The sequence below is a fragment of the Ambystoma mexicanum genome, chromosome 1p, assembly GCF_040938575.1.
Source record: "Ambystoma mexicanum isolate Mex_15411 chromosome 1p, UKY_AmexF1_1, whole genome shotgun sequence".
Lineage (NCBI taxonomy): Eukaryota > Metazoa > Chordata > Amphibia > Caudata > Ambystomatidae > Ambystoma > Ambystoma mexicanum.
The window spans coordinates 564,446,828-564,473,121 of NC_090921.1; the positions used below are offsets into that span (position 1 = coordinate 564,446,828).

Sequence of the window (26,294 nt, forward strand, 5' to 3'; positions counted from 1 at the left end):
CTATTTATTCTTTTTTTTTTTACTGTCGTTCACATGTATTGCATTGCCCACTACCTCTTACCCACGCACTTTTCCCCTTCCCCTGCACTTGCGCAATCTCAATGTCACCTGGCCTAGTAAGATCGTTGTCGACCTTGAAACACTTGAGTATGGGTGTTCTCATATCATTCATCTATCACGGTTTGCACCGGTCTTGAGCCCTTCTTTTCTTTTTCACAGCACCCCCACATCTTTTTCCTGTTCCCACTAATGCTGTCCACGTCTGTTTTTTCCATCAAGTTTATTTCTATTGCAGCCTATGACTTATTGGGACAGTGCTGGGTGATGCTCTGTGTTAGACTAGCAGAGGAACCAGTATTTCATGATTGAGGTCCATTGATAAAGCAATGTAAAATCCCCACTAGTTTAGTAGAGACTGCAGGTCTCAATTGAAGTGTATTTGCAAATCTTTGTGGGGTCTGGTATTGGAGTAGCAGGGATGTGCCAGTCAGGATGGAGATGTATAAACATGGCTGTCTTAACCCCTTAAGTGCCAGGCTATTAGGCAAGCCTATGCAAAAGGACGAGCATACTCGTCCTTGGCACTTGGATGGGATTCTGGAATGCCTCTGGAGATTGCAGGTCAGAACTTGGCCTCATTGGCAGAGCTTTGTTTGTGCCTTGGTCTTCTGCTAAAAGCGGGTCAGAAGCTACTACCACATGTTCATTTTGATATTTAAGCAGTTCTTTTCTAACGTGCTAGTCAGCATATTACCACCACCAGCAGGCAATATTGAGGGGTGCCGGTAGAGTTGGACTGTCACTCGAAGTGGATCAGAAGATATTGCTGCTGGTGAGCCTCAGCACTTAGATTGGAGTGAGTGATTTAGGTCATTTGTTACCTGAATAGACTAAACAGCCTGTAGGGGCTAGCAGGCAGTTCTAGACACCAGGGCTACTACATTGCAGCAGTGCTGACCAGGTAGGGTGGCCAATTGTCAGAGCATGGTATTGATAATTAAGTGGCATAGACTGAAGATGGCGTTGCCCTACTCTTTTCGGTGCTTGTCTCTTGCAAGGCAGGGGTACTGCAAGCCAATATTTCGTTTCGTATTTTTAGGGTACTTAATGAGCTTGGACCTAGCTTTGGGAAGTAACGGGGCGCTTTAATAGTAAAGGGATCAGGACTAGAGATCAATACAATGGAGCAGAGAGCAAACAATGGGAGAGTGAGAGGACCACAATTTGGCCACCAGAGGGATCTACGAGCAACAAGGGAAGGAAAGGGGCAGGGAGTAGGGAGAGGCAGATTACGTGGTGTCTCGGGTTACGTGGGGAGTGGCCGGTGTTTGGGCCTAGGAGCTGGGGAATGGTGCCAGCCATTTCTTGTAGAAGAGGGTCTTGGGCACCTTCCTGAAATGCCAGAGAGAGGGGCTGTGTCTGCTGTTGAAGGGGAGAAGGATCCAGAATCTCGGGCATAGACCGAGAAGGCCTGTCCTCCGGTTAAGTCTGTGCAGACTACATACTTTGTGTTGTGAGCAAACAATTGTAGCATTCAGCGTCTTTCCAGCCCTGTGCACCACAGAACTGTAGGACTGTTTCGTTTTTTCAAGCTTATCTTTGTTTCATTGGGTTTAAGGTTGTGCTGCTTGGAGGAATGTTTAGATTCTGAATGTTTACCTAGATTAGCAGCTATTAAGTGTTACATTTTGTTTTTTTCCTTCAAAGAACAAAGCCGCAGAGATGACCTGGAGGCGCTAGGACACATGTTCATGTATTTCCTGCGAGGCAGCCTCCCCTGGCAAGGATTAAAGGTAAGGTCCAACCTTTACAATGAAGTATAGAGATCTTCAGCAGGATGTTTTCTGTAGGATGAAGTATAGAGATCTTCAGCAGGATGTTTTCTGTAGGATGAAGTATAGAGATCTTCAGCAGGGTGTTTTCTGGAGGATCAACCCATTTAGTTATACATTGCTTTCCCAACCTCGTGATACTTCGAGGATGCGTTGAGGTCTTCGGAGCATCTTTTTATTGGTCCTGTTCTCCGCCTTTCCCTCGCCTCTTTACCGAATGAATGTTTGCTCTGCTCAGGTGGTGGAACAGGAAAATATGCTAATAAACTGTGAATTAAACCTTGGGTGAGGGAGAGGGTAGGAGCAAATCTGAAAATGTCAGCACCCGCATAGTTATGATGCATTTTAGTGGAAAAGGACCTTTTTGTACCGTAGTTTTCTTTTCAGTTTCCTTTTAATTATTTTTAAATGAATTTCGCTGGAAAAACTGCTCTGTAGCCTAATTTGCAAACCAATGTACCATTTTAGACTCCCAAGGTTCTCAAGAAATGCTAGATGTCCAGGCCTCACTAAGGCATTCGTCCAGATTTAGAGTGAGGCAAAACGGAAAGGTCAATATGTTTTGCCGATTAGAAGAGGCACGGTTAACAGTAGATATGGGGCGTGCACTAGGGCAGAGGGGAGGGCTTGATGCACCTCTGTGAAGAGGTTTCTACTTGAACTAGTTCTATGGGGTACGCTTGGGAGACTTTTAGGACTGTCCTATTGGTTCTTCTCAAGGTTGGAATCTGATGGTAAACTGTGCCAAGAGTAGCCCATTTTTATATGCTCAATAAGTTTTCTAAAAAGAAAGGGCAAACAAATTGACTGAATACAAGTCTCCAGTGAATTATTTTTAGAAGCTCTGATTATAGTGAAAAGCCACCTATTTCTTGGTGGCTGCTCAGTAAGGTTTTCAGGAGGCTGTTCCGATTATATTCTTTTAAGCAGTTATGTGGGAAGATTCTTACAGATATTATCACTCTAGGCCGCTCCAATCAGTCATTCAAGAAATACCCCTGCCTCTGGAGACTCCATCAAGCAAAATTTTCCCAAATAATTAAACGCTTAATTGCCATGACGCATGTAGGAGCCATGCCCAGCCATGCTTCTCACATGCAGGGCTATGGTATGGAGTGAAAAGGACTGGGGTTGGGGTTGAGATATACCAGTATAACATTATCTATACTGTGAAGTTCTTGTTGTTCTGATACTTTATACCGATTTATCGTCTGCAATCTCCTTTTCCTGTCAACGGACATGGCTTTGTTGTAAAGCAACAAAGCCAAGACATCAGTGCTAATGTACTTTAGGATTGTTACCATCTCTTCACTATAAAAGAAAGCATTGCTGGGCCCTCTCTTAACGGGGAGCTGGTAACAAACCGGTCTTCAGTTACTGACAGTAATTATAACATTTGAAAATTCAGAAGCAAGCATACAGTGACGTTGTTTCCTTTGGATTTAAAAGATGCTTCCTGTATTATCCAATTACAATTCATTTGAAAAGTAATGTCATTAACCAACACAAACCTTTAGAAATATTTGAATCGCAGGAATCCAAACACTATTTCACTATTCTTCCCTCTACACATTTTATTTATTGAAAAAGAAGTTTGAAAGATTTTTTTAGCCACGTCTTAGCATTTCTGGGTTACATTGGGAAGCAAGATATTATTTATTAGTGTTTTGTACAGCACTGTAAAATACCAGCATTTACAATATACTATGTATAATTTTGATCCCAAAATAAACATATTTGTGTGTACCAGGTCTTATCGACTATAGTTAAGTCAAAAAATATTAAACTTGCTGAATGAAGCCTAACATTAACTTGGTGATCTGTGTTTCTAACAGAATCTGCGCAATTGTGAAGCTGTATTTACCAAAACTAGGCAAGCTTTAGGGGAATTTTAAATAGTCGCTCATTAGCGTGATAACCGCGATATTCTGTCACTTTGCTAGGAGGTCATTATATTGTTGAAAAACCAATACAGTGGTATCCCTAGCAGGGATGTCAGAGTAGTAGTACTCATTGTAATGAAGATTACCAGTAAATGTGGACATTTCTGCCTTGACATATCAGATTCCAACGTGAAGCCTACAGTTCTTAATGAGTTCTCACGTGGCCACTTAACAAATCTTGGTCATGGACACACCTTTTGGAGCCATGAGGCTTTCACATATGTTGGTCAGTCTTTTCTATGCAACTACAGTGGTCCGTTTTAACCACATGCTCGTGTTTGTAGTAAAAGCCAGTTTACCCTTGTGCCCTGAGCCGAATACAATGGAGAAATTCAGGCTGGACAGAAAGTGGCCTTTCAGCTCTACCCACAATCAACGATGAGGGGAACTAGAGTTATCCTGCCGGCCTAAAACGGGGAGTATCAACTCCTAGGGCAAATCGAACCTAGACGGAAACTTGGGAAGGACAGCGAGAGATGGACTAAACAGCCCCGGTAGAAAACTGGACTAGTGTTTTAAGATGCACGGATTTCAGGTCCACCTCCCTCAATGGCTCAATACTGTAGCTTGCAAGGCGGTCTGCACCAAAGGAATGTCGCATGTACAGACAATGCTTAGACCAGGAGAGAAGGGAGCTATGCAGGAGATGAGCAGCATACAGTTCAACCATCCCTATGCCTCCACCTCCCCAATGCTCGTGGGTCGCAGAAAGCCCAAAACAGCCCAGAATTCTGCCCTCGAGGAAAAGACTGCCAGCCCAGTCTGAAGCCATCCTGCAAAGAATATAGCACCCCTAAAGGATTTCGGGACAAGGGAAGTCACTGCTTATCTTGGCTACAGGTTGAGAACCAAGCCCAATTTAATTTCTGTGCTGATATCTGGAGTTGGAGCAATTACTGCCAGGTTAGAACTGAACATCTCAGTGTTTGGGCAGTAAGGGGAAGGCAGCCACTCTAGTGCCAGGGACAGAAACTAAGGAACCAAGTCTTTCTGCACCAGCATCACTGGAAGAGCTTGGGCACCCTTCCTCCTAATATTGAGAAGAACACATGGAATCAGGAGAATGGGTTGGAATGCAAATAATTGCCCCTGGTGCTAAGAAAGGCTCATTGTGTCAACCGCCCAGGCAGGAATTCCCTTCTTCGTGAACAAGAGGGCATCTGATAGTCTGCAAAAAGGTCTGCCAATAGACTGTAGCAAGTTCTGCCTGCCTGCGTACATAAACGTTGCCCACCTGGAAGTGAGTTTACTGATGTGCTGAAAGGGACCCAAGCCAGCACCCCATTCTGTATTGCTCACATCTGAAGCAACTACTGATTGATTAGTCCACAGCATCAGGGTGGATCGAAGTGCAGGACGGAGAGAAATTCTGCCAAACTAATCCTGATGCTCTAGATTGAGGTGCCCAGAGGGCAATAGCTCAATGTCTGTCCAGTAGCTTGAGGTGCAGGCAAGTGCAAGCGACAGTGAACACTGCCAAATCCATCTCGATCTGCCCCTGAAGCCAGTGATTTATGGCCAAAAGACAGTTCACCATAAGAACTCACTTTGAAGTGGAAGTATTATCATCTTCCTCTGAATTTAATATGACCCCTATTAGGCAGACGTTTAAATAGCCCTCTGCTCAGGCAGGCCTGTCGGGTTTCATTCAAGGGAGAACGTAGTCTGTCAGTGATGTACAAATGGTCCCCTCACCCCCAGAGAATACACGACACTGGTACACTGAAACATGTGCCCTTTATTATAAAATTGCACAATACTAAGAGAAATTGTTTGTATAAAACAGTTAAGTGCCATAGGCAGACCCTTACCACTCCTAAACTAAGTGTATGCCCAATACCTGATGCTAAGCATAGTGCATATAATGCGGAGGCGTGGCAGAGAAAGAGAACCCTGGACAAGGGTACACAAATAATGTACTCTGTCATAATCGGGGCCCAAAATGTCAATGCATTCATAATTCTAATCCCTGCGACCTCTAGTACATCCCTTTCCCAACAATGCCCAGAGCCACCAACATTGCTTACAATACCAGGCAATTATAGTCCCATTGTGCCCCTTAAATGATTGCTAGGATTTAACCACAGCTAGAAAGAGGATCACAATGCAATTCTTTCACAGGAGTGCAGTAATTTAAATCCTTAAATATACAGTAAATCCTAGTTTCATGCTAAAATTCTAGTCTTTCCTAAAAGAAATATAAAAAATAAACTCAAACGAACTCAAACGAACCAAGGGAGAATCAGTACAAATGTCCATTTTCAGTTACATACCTTCAAAAGTCACATTAGGAGAAGTTTGGTATTTTTTGTAATTTTAGAAAATTTCATTTAGGATTAAATGGGACAAATCCAATAGGAAGAGCAATGGTTATGGGGAAAATGAAGGTAAGTGCCCATTCAACCCCACTGGTATGGGACAAGAGTAACCAGATCCAGAGGAGAGACCCTCTTTAATTCCAGTTTCAGGTACGAGACTCTGCCAGCGAGAGTGATGGATTCAGAGCAATATTCATACCAATGGATTTCAATGGCGCACCAGGCTGAAGGGGGCTTGCAACACCCCTGACTTCAGGACCCCTGATGGAAAGTCCTGTTACAAGGCAAGTTACAGGATCTGGTACCCATGGGCTTTCACCCCGAACCACTTACAACTCGTAAGTAGAGGAATGAGCCTTCCCGGGATGGTTGCCTACAAGCCAGGAGCAGAAGCAGTGAAGAAGACACCAGCAACATGTAGGAGCCAGACCAAACAAAACTGCGCGATTTGAAGGGAAAACGTGGGCAGCCAGCAAGCAGAAAACTGTTCCATGTCTGGAGTAATGATGGAAGCAATCAGAAACGGCCTTATCAAGGAGCCAAGAAGGGTAAAGTGGTGTTCCATTACCTGTCTGGATGATGGAGGCTTCCAAACTGAATTAAGTACATAGACTTGTTCCCATGCCTTCAGCATTCCACCTTTGTGGCAAATACGCCAGCAATTCATGTAGAAATGATCAGATCTGATGCAAGCACAGGGTCTCCCCTAGATATACGCATTCACTCATAGGCTGGCCCAAACCAGTTCCCCCCAATCGCACACCAGGCAGAAAGAGGTTTTTGCAGCTAGCCAGTTTGGCTTGCCCCAAAACAACCAGACAGTTGCGTCCGCTCATCCAATTTATACATTAGGGATGTATGAGGCAGAGGACCAGTCTAAATCGCTACAGGGGGCGGGGTGCAGAGCTAGGCTCAGGGTTTGGCCATGTGTACACTACGGCCATTTCAGGCCTTCTCGGGCCTCCCAGAATTAAAACCTACCATGCTGGTACAATGGGCTACTAATGCGCTGCACCCTTGGTTAAGCCACAACTAAAGCAGGTCACAATCATGCAAAGGATGCAGGGGACAACCCCGGAACCCGTTAAATGGTATAATGGGGTACACCTTTACCGGGTCAAACCACAGTGCTTTTATTTATTTTACCACAACATTTTTGCAGCCATTATATTACCTGATACCCTAAATCACTGCTGATACCATCCTATGCCTCAGATCAAGCGTAGGATGATAGAATCCTCCTTGGGCCAAATTGCAGAGCACCCCTGTCCCAGGGTCCATATGGGTTTCCATTGGACAGCACATCAAAAAAGAGTAGCAGTTTCTTCAGAGACGTCAGTAGAAAACCCCCTGGCCACATAAGAGGTCCATCCCAAATAAAGGGAAAAAAAAGCAAAATGTTTAGGGGGTCCCATAAAAAGGACCCCTAAACATATTTCTGCCATAATAACCTGTTTAGAATTGAGCCCTTTGGAGGATACCAGTTGGAATTTATGAACGACCAGAATCTGAAGGAAAGGTGAATACTCTTAGACTGGAAATTAGGATATTGAGAGACTGGGTATGGACTAACGTGAGAGACAGTTGGCAGTCTGAAGGGAGTAGTTTCGGAGCACCTAGGCTTCTTTGAAAAGGTTTACTGTGCCTTTCCCCACCAGGGGATTCCAGACAGTGAAGAAGGGGAAGCGGGGGAGGGGAAGTGGTAGAGTAAAATAGAAATAGGCTTCAAAATAACAATAAACTGGATAAGTTTTAGGAAAGATTTCACGTTTGGCAACTTTCCCTCCATGTTTCCTTTGGACCCTCCCCCCCCCCCCCCCCCAATCGTTTTGCTTTGGTTTTTTTTACCTGTTCTGACTTTGAGGGGGAAGTAAATACTTCAGCTTTATTACACCCTGCCTGTTGCTCATTCTTTTATGGGGAAACAGATCCGTCCTTCAGACTATTAGTACTGGGAAACGGTTTCCCTTTTTGTAATTTTTTAACATTGCACACAGCATCTTACAATGCAGGCAATGGGGGATATTTCTGTATCACCCTAGCCTTTTACACTTAGGATTTTTGGTTACTTTTATATGTGTCTAGAGACAGGCTGGTGGCAATGATATTTTTACCATTTCGGTGTTATTTCTAGTGTGCACATTCGTGTTTGCCACGTATAGCTGATAAATGTGGTTAGTGCCCTAAAATGGCCATCTGTGAGGGGAGTTTTTCTAAATTCCCACTTTGAGGTAATACTTTAGTAAGCTAGCCCAGTGGTTTGTAGATCCCCAACTCTCCGTAGCGGTGTGTACTACTCAAGGAGCTTGGCAGAGCAGTCAGGCTTATCTTAAGAGGAAGATGTGAGCTGTAGGTAAGTACACTGAACGCAGTTAGATTTGCACATCAAAGAAACACTTTCACATAAATGTATATTAAAATATAGAATTATTATATTTACACAAGTCACAATAAACCAACACACATGGATATACTTTTCAATACTTTCAAAGGGTCACTTCTTAGTAGTTACTGAACGCATATAATTGTTACTGGAGTTTGACAGTTCTATTGATAATACTGCACACCCACAAAGTAATACAGTAATTGTATTTAGTCTGCATTTGTACACATACAAGATAGTGATTTTTGGGAAGGAAAACTGTTGGTTGGTGTTTCCTAGCAGTTTCTGGTTCTAGAGGCAGTTTTGTGGCACAGCCAGTCTTTCAAAGTCAAAAATGCAACCCTAGCTAAAAGGCAGTTTGTAGTGGTTAAGTCGTGCAAGCAGTAGAAATCAGTTCCCGTAGATACTTTCTAGTCTCTAGGAACAAAAATACAAGGCTCAACCAAAAGTTCTTAGAAAATGTTAGGCTCTAGGAACGAAAATACAAGGCTCAACCAACGTTGGAGACCCTGTTAAAGGACTTGCTAAAGGGACAGCGGCTTGAGTCCGAGGTAAGAGGGGGTTCCCCTGCACACCTCTACGTGCACTCAACGCTCTGGAGCAGTCTCAAGGGAGGATCTCTGGCACGACTTTCAGCAACTTCTTTGATCATTCTGTGGTTTTGTTGCCTTTTCTTCAACACCAACAAAGAACTCGATTCGACCCGTCAATTTTCTTTGCGTCCTGCAGTCCCACACTATGATGAGCGGGTCTAGGCTTGGCAAGTTGGACTGGATCTCTGGAGTGTCCTTGAGGGTTCAGCAAGGATTTGGACGGATTCAGCCTTTTCCACAACTATGCACTCAAAATGGGCAGCAGGTCTCCTGGTATCTGTGTTCCGTAGCTCTGGAAACTCAAGACCTCGGGAGAGGCTCAAATCAAAGTTTGTCTTGGGACTGGGTGTTTCCACCAGCCAAAGGGAAGGAGCACCTCTGTCGCACAGAAAACTGGGTCAGGACAGCATTGATCACTTCAGTGTTACAAAGGGCCTGCAGGCGTCACTGGTCGTCGTCTTTTTCGGTTACTTCTGTTTCCAGTGGTTGACTTGCTTTTCACTCCATGAGCCTCACCTTTTATACGGTTCTAGCAAACACTCCTCTGCAATCTCTCAGCAATTTACAGAAAGGGGCGTTTGGCTGTCCAATCAAGACAGCCAGACCCCAAGGTGGGAGCTGGTTCTATTCAGGCTCTCTGGCAGACCAAGGACACAAGGGTGGAAAACTCCTCCACACTTCCTGCCTGCCCAGACACTCTGGAGCCTAGGCGGGGACACCCAAGGGTTCCAGCCAAAGGCAAAACACACACATAGGCCTCCTTGCTCCCAGAACGGTAGAAGAAGGGCTAACAAAGAGCACGCTAGTAATGGTTAAAAAGGAAGGGAGACCCCCAAATTGGTACTTTGGTGGCCCTATTGTGCACTACTGAGGCTATGGACACAGCCTGCGGAGTAAAAATTAGGATGTCCGTGATTTCACTGAATCCACTTCACCTAAAGGAGAAATAGTTGGTAGAACACGTTCACTGCCACAAGCCATAACTTATACAAGAAAAGAAGAATGAAAGTCTGGGAAGGCAAAGCAAAGTGTGATGAGCTTGCTTCCGATGCCGACTGCCTGGGAGTGTTCATCTCCCAGGCACCCAGTGTCGGAAGAGAGCTTGTCACATTAACGGAGAAGGAAGAAATTGGAACTGAGAAAAAATAGATGCCTACAAGTGGCCATTCAAGTCCCTTGAAAAATACCAGAACTATGATAGCGCATAGTAGAAGAAACATGCCTTCTGACCCATATAGAGGAGAAGCTTGATTATCCTTCTGTTTTTTTTTGTTTTTTTTTTTTTACAAGGATGCAACCTTAGTTTATGTCCTGGTCCTGAAGAAAGCGACTAGACTTGTCAAAATCCGCTGAAACCGGTAGAGTGATACAAAGTGTTCAGGCTAATCCCCTGAACCCCCAGGACACTGGGACTGATTGAGTGGCCCCGGGTTGTTGAAATTATTAGGATTTTTTTTTATTGCACAGCAGAATTATCTGCATAATTTGTATACACTTGAGATGGAGAGAATAAAGTAAAAAACTCACCAGTGTTTTTAGGTTTTACACATAAGCAAAGACAGGAAAGTAGCGGGCTAGGCTAGGGCCAGCCCATCTTCTATCCCCTTTTCTAGATGGACGGCACATCAACATCTCTTGTGTAAATATAATATATATTCAATATACATTTATTAAGTGTTTCTTTGATGTGCATTACTAACTAGGTTCAGAGTACTTGCCTACAGCTCACATCTTCCTTTTATGATGAGCCTGACTGCTCTGCCACTCCACCATGGTTCCATGAGTAGTACAGACTGATACTAAGAATTGGAGATCTAAATACCCCTGGTATAGTTTTATAAAGTCCTACTGCTGGTAGACTTTAGGAAAACGCTCCGAACACCTACCAACACAGGTAATTGACAATACTGTTTGGCCTTATAACCTTTATGCAATTATTATATCCAATAAGATTATTATATTTAATATGTTCTTCTGATAGGTTTTGGGGTCCTCAGTCTTAGATCAACGCAACCTGCTGATTACTTCTTATATCTTATTCACCTCCAACTTGCCTGCTTTATTTCCCTACCAGGATTTCTTTTACACATTTGCAACTGCCTGGTAATCTCTCCTGACGATCTTTCTGGACTTGCACTTTTACAATTGCCTGCTATTCTTCCCTGCCAGGGCTTCTTGAAAACACACTTGTAATTGCCTGCTATATGCTTCTGCAAGGGCCTTCTATAATCAAATGCTTGCAACTGCCTAGTGTATTCTCCTGTCAGGGCTTTTTATATGTGAGCTCCTGCTCACGCTCCCACTTTTGATGGCTCCGCTTTTTAGCCCTGTTGGCTAATATACTTGGTTTCCTATATATGGCCTCTGTAGTGTCTCTCATATGCTTGCAACATGCATTGACATCTTGAAAATCTCTCCTCTTAGAAAACTACTCTTTCAGACTTTCTCTCTCTGGTTTCATAAACCGCTCATTTTCCCTTTTGGTTTCGCAATGCATAATTATCTCAGTTTGGCGTGGCCGCCAATACGTCCCAGTATTCCCTCTGTTCCTTTGTGGACTCATGGTTCTTGGTGGCATTTCTTGTTTCGTCTGCAGATGACGGTCTCTGGCTGCTTTCTATTTTTCCGCCATTTCTCTACATTTTCCTGCATCGTGAGACTTGTGCTGCGCTAGTCTGCTTTGCATGGGATTTCGGGGAGCAAAGCGCTAGTCTCAGACGCCGGCGAACGCTCAGGAGCCCTCTGCTAGTTTCTGGCATTCTCGCTGTGTAATCTGCTTCCAGCAGCCTTTTCCTTTCAGGTTCCCGATGCCGGTTGGCTCCACCGCTGCCTGTGCTCATGGATTCTCATGCTCTGCATTACTCCGCTCCTCACCCATGTCCCAGTATTGTGGGAATAGTAGCCCCTTCCTGAAAACACTGTATGAATGTTTGTGATATGATATGATAGGTTATTTATAACACGCTTAATACCCAGAGGTTTCTAAGTGCATACCCGGGGTTCGAACCTGTGTTGCTCCGTGTCATCTTGCTTCCAAGGAGAGCACGTTGCCACTGAGCTATCCTCTCGAGAATGGGTTTTAAAGGCAAACTAGGTTTTGAAGAAGAGTATGTGGAATTGGGGGAAAAGTGTCTTTCATAATTTTACAAGGCCAGTTAGATTTTGAGAGTTGGCCTTTGGAGTGTAAGAGGTAAGCTATTACAATAGGCTATTAGGGCACAGGGAATCAGAGGTGTCTTCAGAAAGGAAAGGGGGGTGTACCAGGTCTCACCCGATGATACCACAACCCTCTCCCAGAGGTTGTCTCCCACATGTGATCCTCCTTCACATAATCGCCCCCAGGATCATATAGCGGCTGTTGTCCCTTGGCTCCATGGGAGGAGGTAATAAACGGGAAAGAAGTGATTGTTCCATCGTATTCATCACAGTAGCTACATCAACAGCCTGTTCCATGCTCCTTGCTAATACATTGTTTGCAAGCTATAATGGCCCGCAATGGGACTCCAATTGTATTCTGTTCAAGAACCGCTTAAGTCAAAAAGACTGGTAATGAAGGTGACTCATAATATTCTTAAATACACCATATGTGCCACAGAAACTGCAGGCAGAATTGTACCCTACTAAAACACCACTCCTGGCTATGCAATTTAGACTTTAAGCCAGAAACACAAGCCACCCCAATTATCATGCCAATAGAGGACTCTGTCCTGTTTTGAAAAGCAGTTGATGAGACACTTGATACTGTGAAATGGGAGCATGAGACCTTAAAGACGTTGGGGCAAATATCCAATAACCCTTGCGTCCAACGCAGTGTGTTTAATGCCTGTTACGTTTTTGGGGGACAAGGTTATTCTAGGTCCTCAATCAGGGTTTCAAGCAGCCTATTCTCTGTGGAACTCCACTCTGGGACAATCAACCACCTTTCAAACCTCCCATCAGGGAGGGATTCCGCAGGGTAAAGGTCGAGGTAGAAGTGCAGCCTTGAGGCGCCTCTGCCCCCTCCAACAAATGACACATTTGTTTCAAGTCCCCTCCCATGTATCCCCTGTATCCCCATTAGGGGGTAGCATTACACCTTTCACTCACACATGGGAGAGCATGACATCAGACCAGTGGGTATTGTCAACAGTGGCCAAAGGTTATTCCATCTAATTCCTAGAAAAACCTTCAATACCAGATTTCCAGAAGACTGCTTCAAGACCATCATTTGAGACTACAAGCAGAGATTCAAAAACTTCTACAGAAAGGAGCAATAGAGCTGGTTCCACTTCTAGATGTAAATTACGGTATTTATTCAAATACTTCTGGTTACAACAAGGATTTAACTATGCGCCCTGTGTTAGACCTGCGTCCTGCAAACAAGTATGTCAAACTGCACAAATTCAGGATGACAACCCTTCAGGAAGTAATCCCCCTTCTAAACAAGCGTATTACCTGGCAACCTTGGACATGAAAGATGCATACTTTCATATTTCAATGGTGCAAGCACACAGGAAATACCTATGGTTCATGATAGGGTCTATTCACTACCAGTTCAAAGTTCCTCCCTTCGGCATAGCCTCAGCGCCAAGAGTATTTACAAAGATGCTGTAGTTGCAGCCCACCTGTGCAGACAGTCCATTCCAGTGTACCCTTATCTAGACGACTGGCTTAATAACGGGACACACACCTCAAATGTGTCAACGGAACTCTCAATCAACCTGCTATTTCAGTTCAGTTTCTCAATCGACGAGCAAACATCAAGTCTAGTTCCCAGTCAAATTAGACAGTTTCTAGGGGCAATAATTCGAACAGCAGACTCCCCAGTCCTCCCCTCTACCGAGAGGGTCTGAAACATGCTATTTCAAGTTCCACAGTATGAATACGGTCATCAAATAACTGTGCAAAAAGCCATGAGTCTTCTCAGAATGATGGCTTCATGCATCTATATTGCACCACACGCACACGATTGCGCATGCGTCCTATACAAGAGTGGCTAGCGAAATAATGGTTGCAAGCAAGCAGTCTATGGGACTATCTAGTGGTGGTTTCACAACCTCACGTTAAATTACTGCATGGACAAAAGAAAACCTTTTAAAGGGCAAATCATTTACCAGTCCAGCAGTAGAGGCCACTCTAACAGACGCATCACTATCAGGGTGGGGAGTGCACTTTCTCCATCGCAAGCAATGTCCAACAAACATCAACCTTCTGGGGCTACTAGCAATATTCAAAGCTTGGCAATCGTTTCAACACCAGCTAGCAGGTAAAACAGTCCTAGCATACAGTGCTACAGCCATGTATTACATAAACGGGACAGGGCACACTCTCCAGGTCTGTCCATAGAAGCCAAGAACATTTGGAATTGGGCCCTCAAACACAACAATTTTCTTCTGGGCTAAAGGCTTTATGTAAATGACAATCTACTACTACTGTCACATGTTCCATGGGAACACAGCTATCTAGCAGACGTGCTAAGCAGGAACATGCAGCTTCCATCCGAGCACGATTGGCAGCTACATGCACACATTCTACACAAGGTCTTCAAATACTGGTGCCATCCAAACATAGATCTGGTTGCAATGCAAAATAACACACAATGCCAAGTCTACGCTTCCAGGTATCCCCAGACAGTGTCCAAGGTGAATGCACTGTAGATGACTTGGTCAGGGAGATTTGCGCACGTTTTTCTCCCAATACTACTACTCAACAAAATAAACAAATTGCATTCAGAGCATGTCAAGGAGATCTTAATAGCAGTAATGTGAGCACGTCAAACATGGTGTTCTCACCTGTTGAAAATGCCACTTTGCCCACCAGTCAAACTACCATGCCCTTACAACATGCTACCCTAGCATCAGGGGACAACACTACATCCATGTCCACAGACACTGAACTTGGCAGCTTGGCTGCTGAAGTCCTAGAATTTGGACGTTAAAATCTGCCCCAAAGATGAATGGAAATCTTACAGGAGGCACGTAAACCCAACACAAGGCACTGCTATTTCAACAAGTGGAGAAGCTTTGTTTTATGGTGCAAAACACGCAGCATCAACTCCCTTGGCTGCTCCACTTCACATATGGTACACTAGCTGCTTTATCTTCTGGACTCAGTATTCATCTTTAATTCTCTTAAAGTTCATCTAGCAGTACTTCCAGCATATACCACCTCTCAAAGTAAAGTATCATGATGGAAGGTGCCAGCCAGTAGGTTAAAAGACTATCCTCCAATTTCAAATCCCAACTCCTGGTTGGGAGCTAAAGGGTGTCCTTATAAAACCCATGACACCCCATCCCCTTTTGAGCGACTGCATAAAGTCAGTCTTGGGCATCTCACTTATAGGACAGCTTTTTATTTATTCATGGCATCTATGTAACGCCCAAACCCTGGGGTATCACAGCGTTTCTTAAAGAACAGAGGGAGAAGCAAAAGGTACGAACAATACAGTGCATTAATCGTACTCGTTGAAGAGGCAGGCTTTTACAAGCTTTTCGAATGCCCTGTATGATTGTTTCTGATGTCCATGGGGAGTGTGTTCCAGAGTGTTTGTGCAGTAACCCCAAAGCTGGTGCCTCTTGCTCTTTTAGCGAAGGTGACCAGGGGAGATACTGGAGCTGTATTTAAGGGCTTGTAACAAAGGTTTGTGGAAGAGACTGTCATTGAGGTAGGTGGGTGCCTCTTTGGAGATGCACTTTTGTGCCAGAGTTAGGTTTTTGAAGTCAATCCGGGCTTTGATTGGCAGCCAGTGAATGTCTTGTCTGATTGCTGAGATGAGGTCTGATCGATTTAGGGCAAGGGCAGCTGGCAGGGCTTTAGTTTGCAATATATGGAGTTTGCCCAAATTAGAAGCTGAGGTGTCCATGAGAAGCACGCTACAGTAGTCCAGTTTGGATAGGATCATTGCTAGTGCGAGCCTGAGGCAGTTGCTTGGCGCCAAGAATTGTCTGCTCAATGATATAAGCTGGGATGTGTAAGCTGTGGCAGAGGATAGTGTATTAAATGCCTGATCATAGTCTGCTCTGCTTCTAGGTCAAAACCCTAGGGTTTTGACCTGATCCAGGACTGGGATGGAAATGCCATCGATGCAGAGGGAGGTGAAGGAGAAGTCCATGTTTTTAAGCTGGTAGGGGGAGCCTACATTGAGGAGCTCTGTTTTTTCATTGTTTAGACACAGATTGTTTGGCCATCCAATTATGAATGGTGATGGTATCTTCTGCAAAGTTACCTGTGATGGGGATGAGTACTTGGGTGTCATCTGCAAAATTAGTGCAGATGACATGCCGAGTCAAGGAGGTCGAAAGGGTGTTTGGTGTATGTAATATACAGTGTGGGTGAGAGGCAGTGGTACACCTAGAAAGGGGGGTATCATATTGGTGGCGGCCTCACCAATGAATACTCTGGCGGTGCAATCGCTGAAGAATGGGTGTATCCAAGAAGTGGCTTCTGGTGCAAAATGAAACTGTTGACTGAGGTGTTGACAAAGAGTATCGTGGTCAACTAAGTCGAAAGCAGCTGAAAGTTGAGTAGGAGGATGCCTAGGTTGCCAGAGTCCCTGATTGTGTCCATTTGGATTTATAGATCCACACGGGTTGTTTCTGTACTGTTTAGCGTCGGAAACCTGATTGCCTCATTCCAAGCAGGAGATTTTGCTCAAGGTATTGTTGGGCTTGTGTCTAAGCTACTCAGTCTAGTGTCTTGAGAAGGAAGGGGATCTTGGTAATGGGGCGGTAGTTGGTGGGTATGGATTGGTCGAGGGAAGATTGTTTTAGTAGTAGGGTGATCCATGCTGATTTGATGTTAGAGGGGACCTCATTAATAAAGAAAGATGCGTTGACCGTCAGTAATAATAGTTGATAGGGTGGGAGCGCAGAGCTTTACTATATGGGCAGGGCAAGAGTCACCTTTACAGTTTGATGGTTTTAGTGAGAGAATGGTAGCACGTGCTTGCTCTTGTATGACAATGGTGGTGAGCTGGACAACAATGGGGAGGTCGAGTAGGATTTGTGTGGGTGCTTTCACAGCAAGACTAGCTTTCTTAGCACTCATTTTCACATGAAGAGTCCATTTTATGTGCAAGTGCACCTTGTATGTTGGTGGACAGTGCAATAGGTATGTGATCCTCAAGCTCTCTCAGGATGGAGAAAAGCTCTTCGATATCGGAGCCTGCATTGGCGATATGTGCATTATGAGTTGGCCTTGGAGACGACCGCATTCATGCACATGTAAGGCAATGGCAAGGGAGTTGCAGGTGCTAGTAGAAGGTAGTTTTTTTACATAAGTGTGCAAGGGCTCTTTTTTTCTGCTTAGGGAAACTAGGTTCTCTATGAACTAGGTAGTGTTAGGCTTGTGGGGTTTGGGACGTTTTGTAATGATCGGGGCATGCTTGTCTAGGGTGAAGATGGCCAAACCCTGAGGGTTCAAATTCAAAGGTAGGATTCAATTCAAACAGGACTTCCGTGAATCAATGAATGTTGGCTTCAAAACCTCATGAGTTAATTTTTGGGTATTTCTGACAAATATAGGACTCAACGTGGGTGCCTGCCTGTGCGGTAATAAGAGTAGTGGTAACTAGGTTGTAGTGGATTAAGAAGTGATCGGACCCTGGAATTCCGTTGATGGAAGTGATGTCTACGGTAGCATTAGCTGTGAGGATCCAATCTAGAATTCGACCCTTGATGTGTGTAGGGGAGTCAATCTGTTGGGTGAAATTCATGCCTTCCAGAGCATGTGCAAGGGCAGATGCTTTGGGGTCTTCCGCATCATTATGTCAGAGATTGAGGTCACCCAGGATAATTCATTTAGTCATGGGTTTCATGAGTTGCGTGATCAGAAGGGAGATGGCGAGGTCAGAGTGATTGGTGCCATTTGGTTGGCAATGGAGCAGGAGAATGTTGTAGGTTGTTTTCGGGTTGGTAAGTATGCTTTACTAGTAGTATTTCAGACCTGGGAGTGATGGGAATAGAGGAGGCTCTAATCTGCAAAGAGGATTTTGCGATGAGGGCAACCCCACCTTCTGTGGCATTCAGGCGGTCAGCCCTAAGGATAGTGTAGTTTAGTGGAATGGCTAAGGAAAGAAGCGGGCCTTGGGCATTGTTGGGGAAAATTCTAATTTATGTGCTAATTCCCTTCATTCCTAGAGACCCCGAGCTCTTTGGCTGGACTTTAGGACTTTTTAATTTTAACCCTGGAGTGAGTGAGACCTTTTTCTCACACTTGTGTTTTGACCGGAATTGGATTGTTTCCTCTCTTTTTGGAGTCTGACAAACTCCGTAGGCATCTACTTTTTGTATGGGGACACACAGCACCTTCAGTGCAATATCACAGAGAAAGCCTTTAGATTTCTCATAAGGTTTAAATAACTTTTACTATTCTTGGGAACAGTAGTTCTCACAAGAAAAGTGAAATTGACTTTACTTACCTTTTCTCTTTGTAGGTCCAGCACACACCATCTTATGTGGAGTGCTGTGGGGGGTTACCTAGTAGCCCCTTATCCTACATTCTCATGGGACATTTTTATGTTGCCCTCACTATTTTAAATGGCTGATGGCAGAGGTTTTATTTTCCTACCATTGTGCTTTTCTACCGCAGGCTGAATCCTCAACTGCAGTATAGCACCCATGGGTGACCATTTTGTCAAAATGACCCGGTCTTCTTTTTTGTCATTTTCTGTTTGTGAGGTCTTTCTTGGGTTTTACTCTGCGTGACAAGCCAGGATTGAGCCCTTTCTTAGTTTTTCCTTTGGTGGGCTTCAGTCCTGAAACCCGCCTCTGGCTCCAGTGTGTCTGGAAAGGCAGGATCTAAGGGAGGTTCCCAAAACGCTCCTGTCCTTTGCTTCTAGGAGTGCATGAATGCAACCAGTCCTCATTGGCTGGCTGGCTGACTGTCCTTTCAGGACAGCGACGTTGGTGTTTGAGTGACAGCCTAGGCTGTGCATGAATCAGAGAAACCTGCTTAAAAGGTGAGGGTTTTGGGACTAGTCAGTCGACCACTGGGAGAAACACCCCTATGAAGAAACCATGAATGAAGCTTGCTGCATCCTCTTGGACCTTTGAATTGTCTGGTGAAGCCCTGCTGCTGTGCTGAAACTCAATTTTCAGATCGACAAGAGAAGCCTCGGAAGGGATGAATTCTTCCCTTGGGTTAGTGGGACCAACTAACCCCGAGACGAACTCCACTGCATAACCTTCCCTGATTGGCTGTACTTCTTCGCTGCTGCAAGAACCGAGTGCCAGGGGTCGAAATCCGTAGTAGTGTAATGTCTGCAATCCGGCCAGAAGCTCCAGGAGTCTCCTAAGGACCCTCCAGAAGCAGGACAACCAGAGCTCGAGTCCCCTCACCAGAGTGCAGGACTCAAGGAGTAAAGAAAGCCCAACCGGTATCCAGGATCTGCAGTGGTGCTGTGTACCTCGCGCTGAAACCGCAAAGTGCCGCTGATCCGAAAAGAGCCTGTAGCTGCCCACAACCTCCAGATTGCTGCTGCAGGAGTCCTCCAGACATCCTCCCTCTTGCCCCCACAACTGAGGCTCAGGAACACAGGACCTGCATCACTGCAATGAGACAGAATCCAGATGGACCACTCTTCTTCAAACCAGAGGTACTGTCTAGGCTTGGGGTACTAACCTCAGTGTCTTTCTGACCTATGCTTTTCTCAGTTGAGACTTGCATTGGCTTACCTTAGAGTTTGATTCCAACTCTGCTTTTCACAAGTGTAACAACTTGTGACCCTACAAGTGATTTCTACAAAACTCTCTAACTTTGTGCAAGATTTTTATTATCTAAGAAGTGACTCTGCTCCATAGACTGTATTCAAATAGACTTTGGCTATCCTGGCTCCCTGCCGACTCTTCTAGTCCATTGACCTTTATATTTCTGTCCCTCATAGGCGGTAACTTGTTTTTTAGACTGTTATTGCTGGGAAAGACATGTCTAGACTTCATTGGAAGATTTAAGTATACTCGCATGCCCCGAGAACCTGTTCAACCTTTTTCCGTCCTTTAACTTTTTGTGCATCCTCAGAATCTGCAAGATATAACTAGTGATATATAAATGCAATTACTGTCCTTGTGAATGAAGTCCCCTCCGGGTGTAGGAAGTGTGTAAAAATCATCTCTAAAAGTATCCACTAAATGTATGCTGATTCTGGAAGAGTATTTTAAAGTATATTTGATTGTTACATGTCTTGCCCTTTTTAAATAACACTTATTTAAAAATTGATGTTAAATAACTATTTAGAACTGAAACCTTGAGTGTAGGTTTTACTTGGCTACTTGTATTTGCAGATTTCATTGCTACAGCTCTACAGCTCACATTTACCCCTCCTGAGATGAGCCTGCTGCTCAGTCACACTACCAACTTGTGTAGTACAGGCCTATACCAAAAGGTGGGTTACCCAATACCAAGCAGATAAGTGTTGTGTAGTCTGTGTTACTACATCAATTCTTACTTAACGGGAGTTGTGTAGCCATGGTTCAGTAGTGGCTAGGATGTAGAGTTGGTCTTCTAGTATGAGATCATGAACATCTATTGCATGAGCTCCCAGTGAGCGTACGTTAATGAGTGCATGTTTTAGGCTGTCGGGTTGTTCAGAAGGGGATTTAAGAGGTGACTTTTGTCATTTTCTGGCTTTCGTCCCTTTCATTTTACAGAAACTGCTCCTTGTTTCTGTTCTGAATTCTCTTCTCGCTATTCTAAGCACTCATCTTTTCTTTTTTATTCTTCTAGATCTATCGGCTGCCTTCGACACTGGATCAGTCTTTACTACTTGTGTCACTTTCTTCTTTCAGTCTTGTCTTCGTTTCACTCCCATTTGTCTACTCGAGCGTTTTCCGTCTCCTGGGCAGGCAAGTCCTCTACATCTCTCTCGCTTGCTCACGGGATACCTCAAGGGTCGGTCTTGGGCCCCTTTCTTTTCTCTATGTACACATCGCATCTGGCAGCTATTAATTCGTCTTTTGCCTTAGCTCATCACTTTTATGCCCATGACACTACTGTTTCTATCCTTTTATTCCTTTTCATCGGAAATTCCTCACCCTCTTTTGGCTTGTTTAGTTGCTATTAAATCTTGGATGTCTTCCCACTTTCTTACTCTTAAGGCTGAGAAGACTGAAATACTGTTTCCTGCTAATACTCTTCCTCCCCATTGTCACCTTTTATATTTTTTCCTCCTTATAAGCTCCCAATCTCATCTACGGCTTGTAATCTTGGTCTCTACTTTGACTCCTCTCTACTTCTCTAACCTCTCACTCTCGTTTTCATCTTCACAATATCCGTAAGGCTCATCCGATTCTCACATTTCAAGCATCTAAACTTTTAATCTCCTCTTTAATCTTTTCTCGACATTTCTACTGCCCTGTTTGGGCTCTCTAATTCTTGTGTAGCTCCTCTTAGATCAGAGTTTAATGGTTCTATTCATCTACTGTCTTCTCACTTATCGGGATTCTATTTCTTCTTCTCTTGCAACACTCGGCTGGCTGCCCTTTCATTCTCAAATTACATTTAATTTTCAGTCTTGTTTTAAAGTCTCTCCATGGTCTTGCCCCTAGCTACCTTACTGCACTAATATCCTTTTATATTCCCTATCGCTCTTTTCGGTCTTATTCTCAGTTCCGACTTTTGACTCATTGTCCTCCCTATGCTCAGTCTCGTTTTTGATCTTTTTATCATCTTGCCCCCTTCACTGGAATGCTTTTCAACTTTCTCTTCGTTATATCTGTCTACTCTCTCGTGGTTCTTTAAAATCTCACTTCAACTTTCCTGAGTGATCGTTTCCTGGACCTTGTTGCTCATTCACTTTTATTGTACTGTTTCTCATTTTTATGTTCTGCGCTTTGGCTTAAGGTGCTTAATAAAAGACAAATAAAATACAAATACAAAATAGTGGCAGTGGTGGTGGGCTCGAGTGAGAGTTTGGTCTGGAGGTCCCAAGTGTGTGTGGCGACAGCTCATGTGTGGGGAGCTGAGGCTGAGAGGCTGTTCTAGCTCCGAGTCTGGCAAGTTGTGTCTTGCCCGACACGGTTGTGTTTCTCCTATCTATGAAAGAGGTGCTCAAGATGTAGGAAGGTAGCTGGTGTTGTGTGAAGGTGGGGATCCTGGGGTTGGTGTAGCTGGGGGGTGGGGGGGTGATACCGACCTTGGCTTGGGAACTCAACTCTGTATGAAACTAGGGGTGGAGGTTGCAGTGTGTCCTAACTGAACAGTTGGATAGTGACTGCTAGATGTGCAGTGGGATCTGCAGTGTTTAGACTTCCTTTGGCAGTCTTGCATTTAACAGGGCAGCTGGAGTGAGGAGGTGTCATAGGTGAGCATTGTGCACTTCCAGTCAGGGTGGAGCACATCACGGTTTTAGGCGCTGGCTGGACATCATGCCTAGGTTTAGGTGTGGTAGACCTTTGGCACAGTTTGGGCAGATGCAGAAGTGTGCTTGAAAGGTGAGGTGTTGGGCCATTGCGGCTTCATGGAGGCAGGGGGGGGTGGGAGTTCTTGGTTAAATCCAGTGGCTGTAAAGTTGCGTTGCGTACACATCCTCATTTATCTCCTAAATTTATTTCAAAGTGCCATGTAAATCAATTCATAGAACTTCCAGCTTTCTTCCAAAATCCACACAATTCAGTGGCGAGAATCCTCCATACGCTAGATGTCAGGAAGGCAGTAATGTATTACCTAAACAAAACTGAATTGTTAAGGAAAACTGATACTTTATTTGTTTCCTTAGCCACAGGCATAGAATAGGATCCTGTCTCTAAATCTTCTATTTCAAAATGGATTGTCAAATGCGTCCAATTATATTATTCTCTATCCAAGAGAACATTACCATTCATGCCCAGAGCGCACCCCACTTGAGGAACCGGGGCAACTCTAGCTTTCATTGTAAATGTACCATTAGATGCTGTTTGCAAAGAGGCTACTTGGAGTTCAATTCACACCTTCACACAGCATTACTGCTTAGATGCACATTCAAAAGTTGATCCACAGGTTGGTCAGGCAGTGTGAAGACCTTTTTTTTTTTTGCTGCTGTACCTTCTCAAAGCATGGCTCACTTGTCTATGCGAAGTGATTCTAAGCAGACCCACAAGAAGACTTGCATATTGCATACCTGTAATCGTCTTTCTGATGCTCGTATCTGCTTAGATTCACATGTGGCCACCCTTCCTCCCCTCTTGAAGTGAAGGGTCATCGATATCTTACACCTTTGATTTCCTGTACTGACGCATACACTTCATGCTCCCCATGTCACAAATAAAAAATTGGAGGACATCTAGGTGTGAAGGACCATGAGTACAGTGCATATCACACACGGGATAGTAATACAAACCAGCCCAGTCGACGTCCCTTTTGGAACTTTGAAAACAAGTCATGCAATGCTTTGCACCTACCACTAGATGTCTACCTATGCAGCGCATATGATTCTAAGCAGGTACAAGCATCAGAGAGACGATTACAGGTATGTAATGCATTTCGTAGACCGCCCATTTCCAACCACTTCCCTGAGATAGTTTCCTAGTTCACTTAACAGGTGACAGTTGGCCTCCAATAACTTAAACGGCGGTTTACCTGATTACCTTCTCAATGTACAGCACTGAAACAGACATACAAAATTGTAGCATGGTGATGGGAGGGGGGGGGGGGAGGACGAAAGGGCAGGGGGTCAAACTTCACATTCTGCGCTTACTTTGCTACCATAGGGAAATCTGCTGGTCCCAGGACGTTTGGTTCCATTCCTCTGAACCACTAGTAAGGAAAGGCCACCGTACACAGAGCATTCACAAGTGAGCTGAGCATGGGCAAGGAGCAAAACTGTTTTTAGGCCCAAATTAGAAAAAATGCAATTGAAGCACAAAAGAATGCAGGCAGCATTGCATTTAAACTTATCAAAACAAAAATGCTTTTTTCCCCAAAATTATGCACCTTGCCAGCACTGGGAAAAAATGGCATTTAGGAAGTTGATGGGTTTGGAAATCTTCCACAAACCCTTTAAAACAGAAGCGGTATTGCATTAAAACCTTTGGATGAACGAATTAATTTGCTCCAAATTGGACTCCCCAGAATAAGCTGCTTCCAAAGGAGGAGGTAGATGTCATGATACGTGACATTAGTAAAGTGCTACTGCCATTGCTACATCCTCGAAGTTCTGAGGTAGTCGGCACCAACATTGCATTGCACAATAATCCAGTGCATTGAATAATATGGGCAAGGAGCTGCAAATGAGCAGGCTCGTTGAGTTAATCTCGTAAACGCTGTGCGTAAGGAAGGTGCATGTATAGTGCCTTCAAATTGCATCTAGTCATCCCATTCCAGTTGTGAAATGTATTTTAGTACATTCAAAAGATTTTCCGATGCGTTTTTTTTTAGGTTTTCAAAGGGAGCCAGTTTAAGAATAATGCAGATTTACATATAACCGAAAGTGGCTGTGGTATTTCGTCACCATACATCTCAAGTTTCTGGTAAAGGGGTGGCATTGAGATGTGAAAATGGGAACCCATCACATTTGTGGAGCTGGTAAAGCCATCTTTAAAAAAATAGGTGTGAAATCGATGTGATGGAAGCCATTTTGAATGCATCGTCTTAGACCATATAGTTCATGTTATTCAAAGCTAACCGGTCACAATACCACTGAATGTTACTGCACCAAAAAGAGGATTGAGTTGAAGCCTTTTCCCTTATCTGTATCCTGCACTTGTGGGTGTTCGGAAGGGTTCACTCTTTTCACATAATTCTCTAAATACCAGCCATCGGGTCCTGAGGTTTCACTGGTTCTCTGTGGACAGTGGTAGGCGTGCACCCAGATAGAGGGGGGGGTGTCACCTTCAATGCCATAACCCTCCCACACAGTTTGCAGGGCTCAAGAATTAGAGGTGGAATTTCCCCATATAGCAGAAAACTAGCTCTTCTGAATGAGAGACTGTAGTAGCTGGAGAAATCTGGTCGTCAGACTGCTGCTGAGGAGCTGACCGCGCTATCTGGAGAACTGAATTGAAACATGACCCTTCCCCTTCCTCTCCCACTGGTAGGTAGTCTGAGAGACATATGAAGCTGGTTCCCCGAAGATGGGCTCCATACCATCCAGGGTACGATGGGCGGTATCCGACCTACAACCTCGGGGTTTAGTCTTCTGGGGCGGTGGGTTCAAAAGAGAAACATTCTGGGGAGCATCTCATTTTTTCCCCCAAAATCCAGTTTAGAAACTGTGCCACCAATATATGAGAAGCTTGCCACAATAGAGGGCATAATTGTCATTGGCTATGTACGAGAGGTATTGGACCGGCTTGTGCACCTCGACCAGTCTGAGCCCCCCTTTAAAGTGTCTCAAAGAGACTGCCAAGTTCTGTAGTAAACCTTGTGAAAGTAGATCACAAGGGATAATGCCTTGACTGTGGAGTGCCAGGAAGCATAGGATCTCTTAAATTCGTCTTCTACACGTTTCCAACTGTCTGACGGCTGTGCATCTTGGACTGCCACTGTGGTTTTGGTCCATATGCTGTCCACCTTACGGGTTATTGGATAGTTCTCCTCAAAACCCTGAATGGGTTAGAGCAGGTCAGGTGTCGTGGGACAGCAGGTGTCGTGGCACATGGATACAGTCTGCTAATCTCTATTCCCAAGACGGCACTGACTTCATTTACTCCAGCATACGAAGGCTGGTCAAGGATGATGTCTGGAATTCTGTTTCTTCTACTGTAGAGTAGAAGGCTGCTTAGTTTCCATGTAACTAATGCATGCCCTTACTGTTATCATAGGAGCTTGTAGCTTCATTGAAATTCCCTAGATCTAGGTAGTTCTCATTGGCTCCTTTGTTGGTCCAGCATGGGGTGCTTTGGAGGTGGACCATCCTCTTTGGCACAGCATCCACCGCCAACCTCTACGGATCAAACGTGATTTGTTGCTCGATCTGTGACTTATAATGTAAGGTCACACAAGCCTGTATCTCCGTAGGTGCCAGTGGCATGAAAAGAGGTCCAAAGGCGGGACCTGGGAGACCATAGGTTCCAGGAGGGTGTCAGGCTTGTATCTATATCTGGACATGGTCTGGCAGTGGCAGGGGAGCAGGAGCTGGTCATGTAAGAGATGATCCGGGAAATAACTGAAGAGGCCCTAGTGCGAGATGCAGACCAGGACTTGCTTGAGCAAGAAAGGTATAGGTAACGCTTATAGAAATGAACTGCAACTCTAGGGGAGGGGGAAAAACCCTGCATGTTTATTTTAGATTGCAATGTGTGTTTCCTTTATGATTTCAGTGACTGACGTATCAA

General features: G+C 44.5%; 1 protein-coding gene across 2 annotated transcripts in view; it reads left to right on the forward strand.

The window, feature by feature from the left end:
• The window catches only part of CSNK1G2 (casein kinase 1 gamma 2), a 335,785-nt gene that overhangs the window by 256,932 nt on the left and 52,559 nt on the right, over positions 1-26,294 (forward strand). For both annotated transcript variants that reach the window (XM_069649504.1, XM_069649503.1), the window contains exon 7: positions 1,708-1,793. In XM_069649504.1, the coding sequence (XP_069505605.1) occupies positions 1,708-1,793 (86 nt within the window). The remainder of the gene's footprint in view (positions 1-1,707; positions 1,794-26,294) is intronic.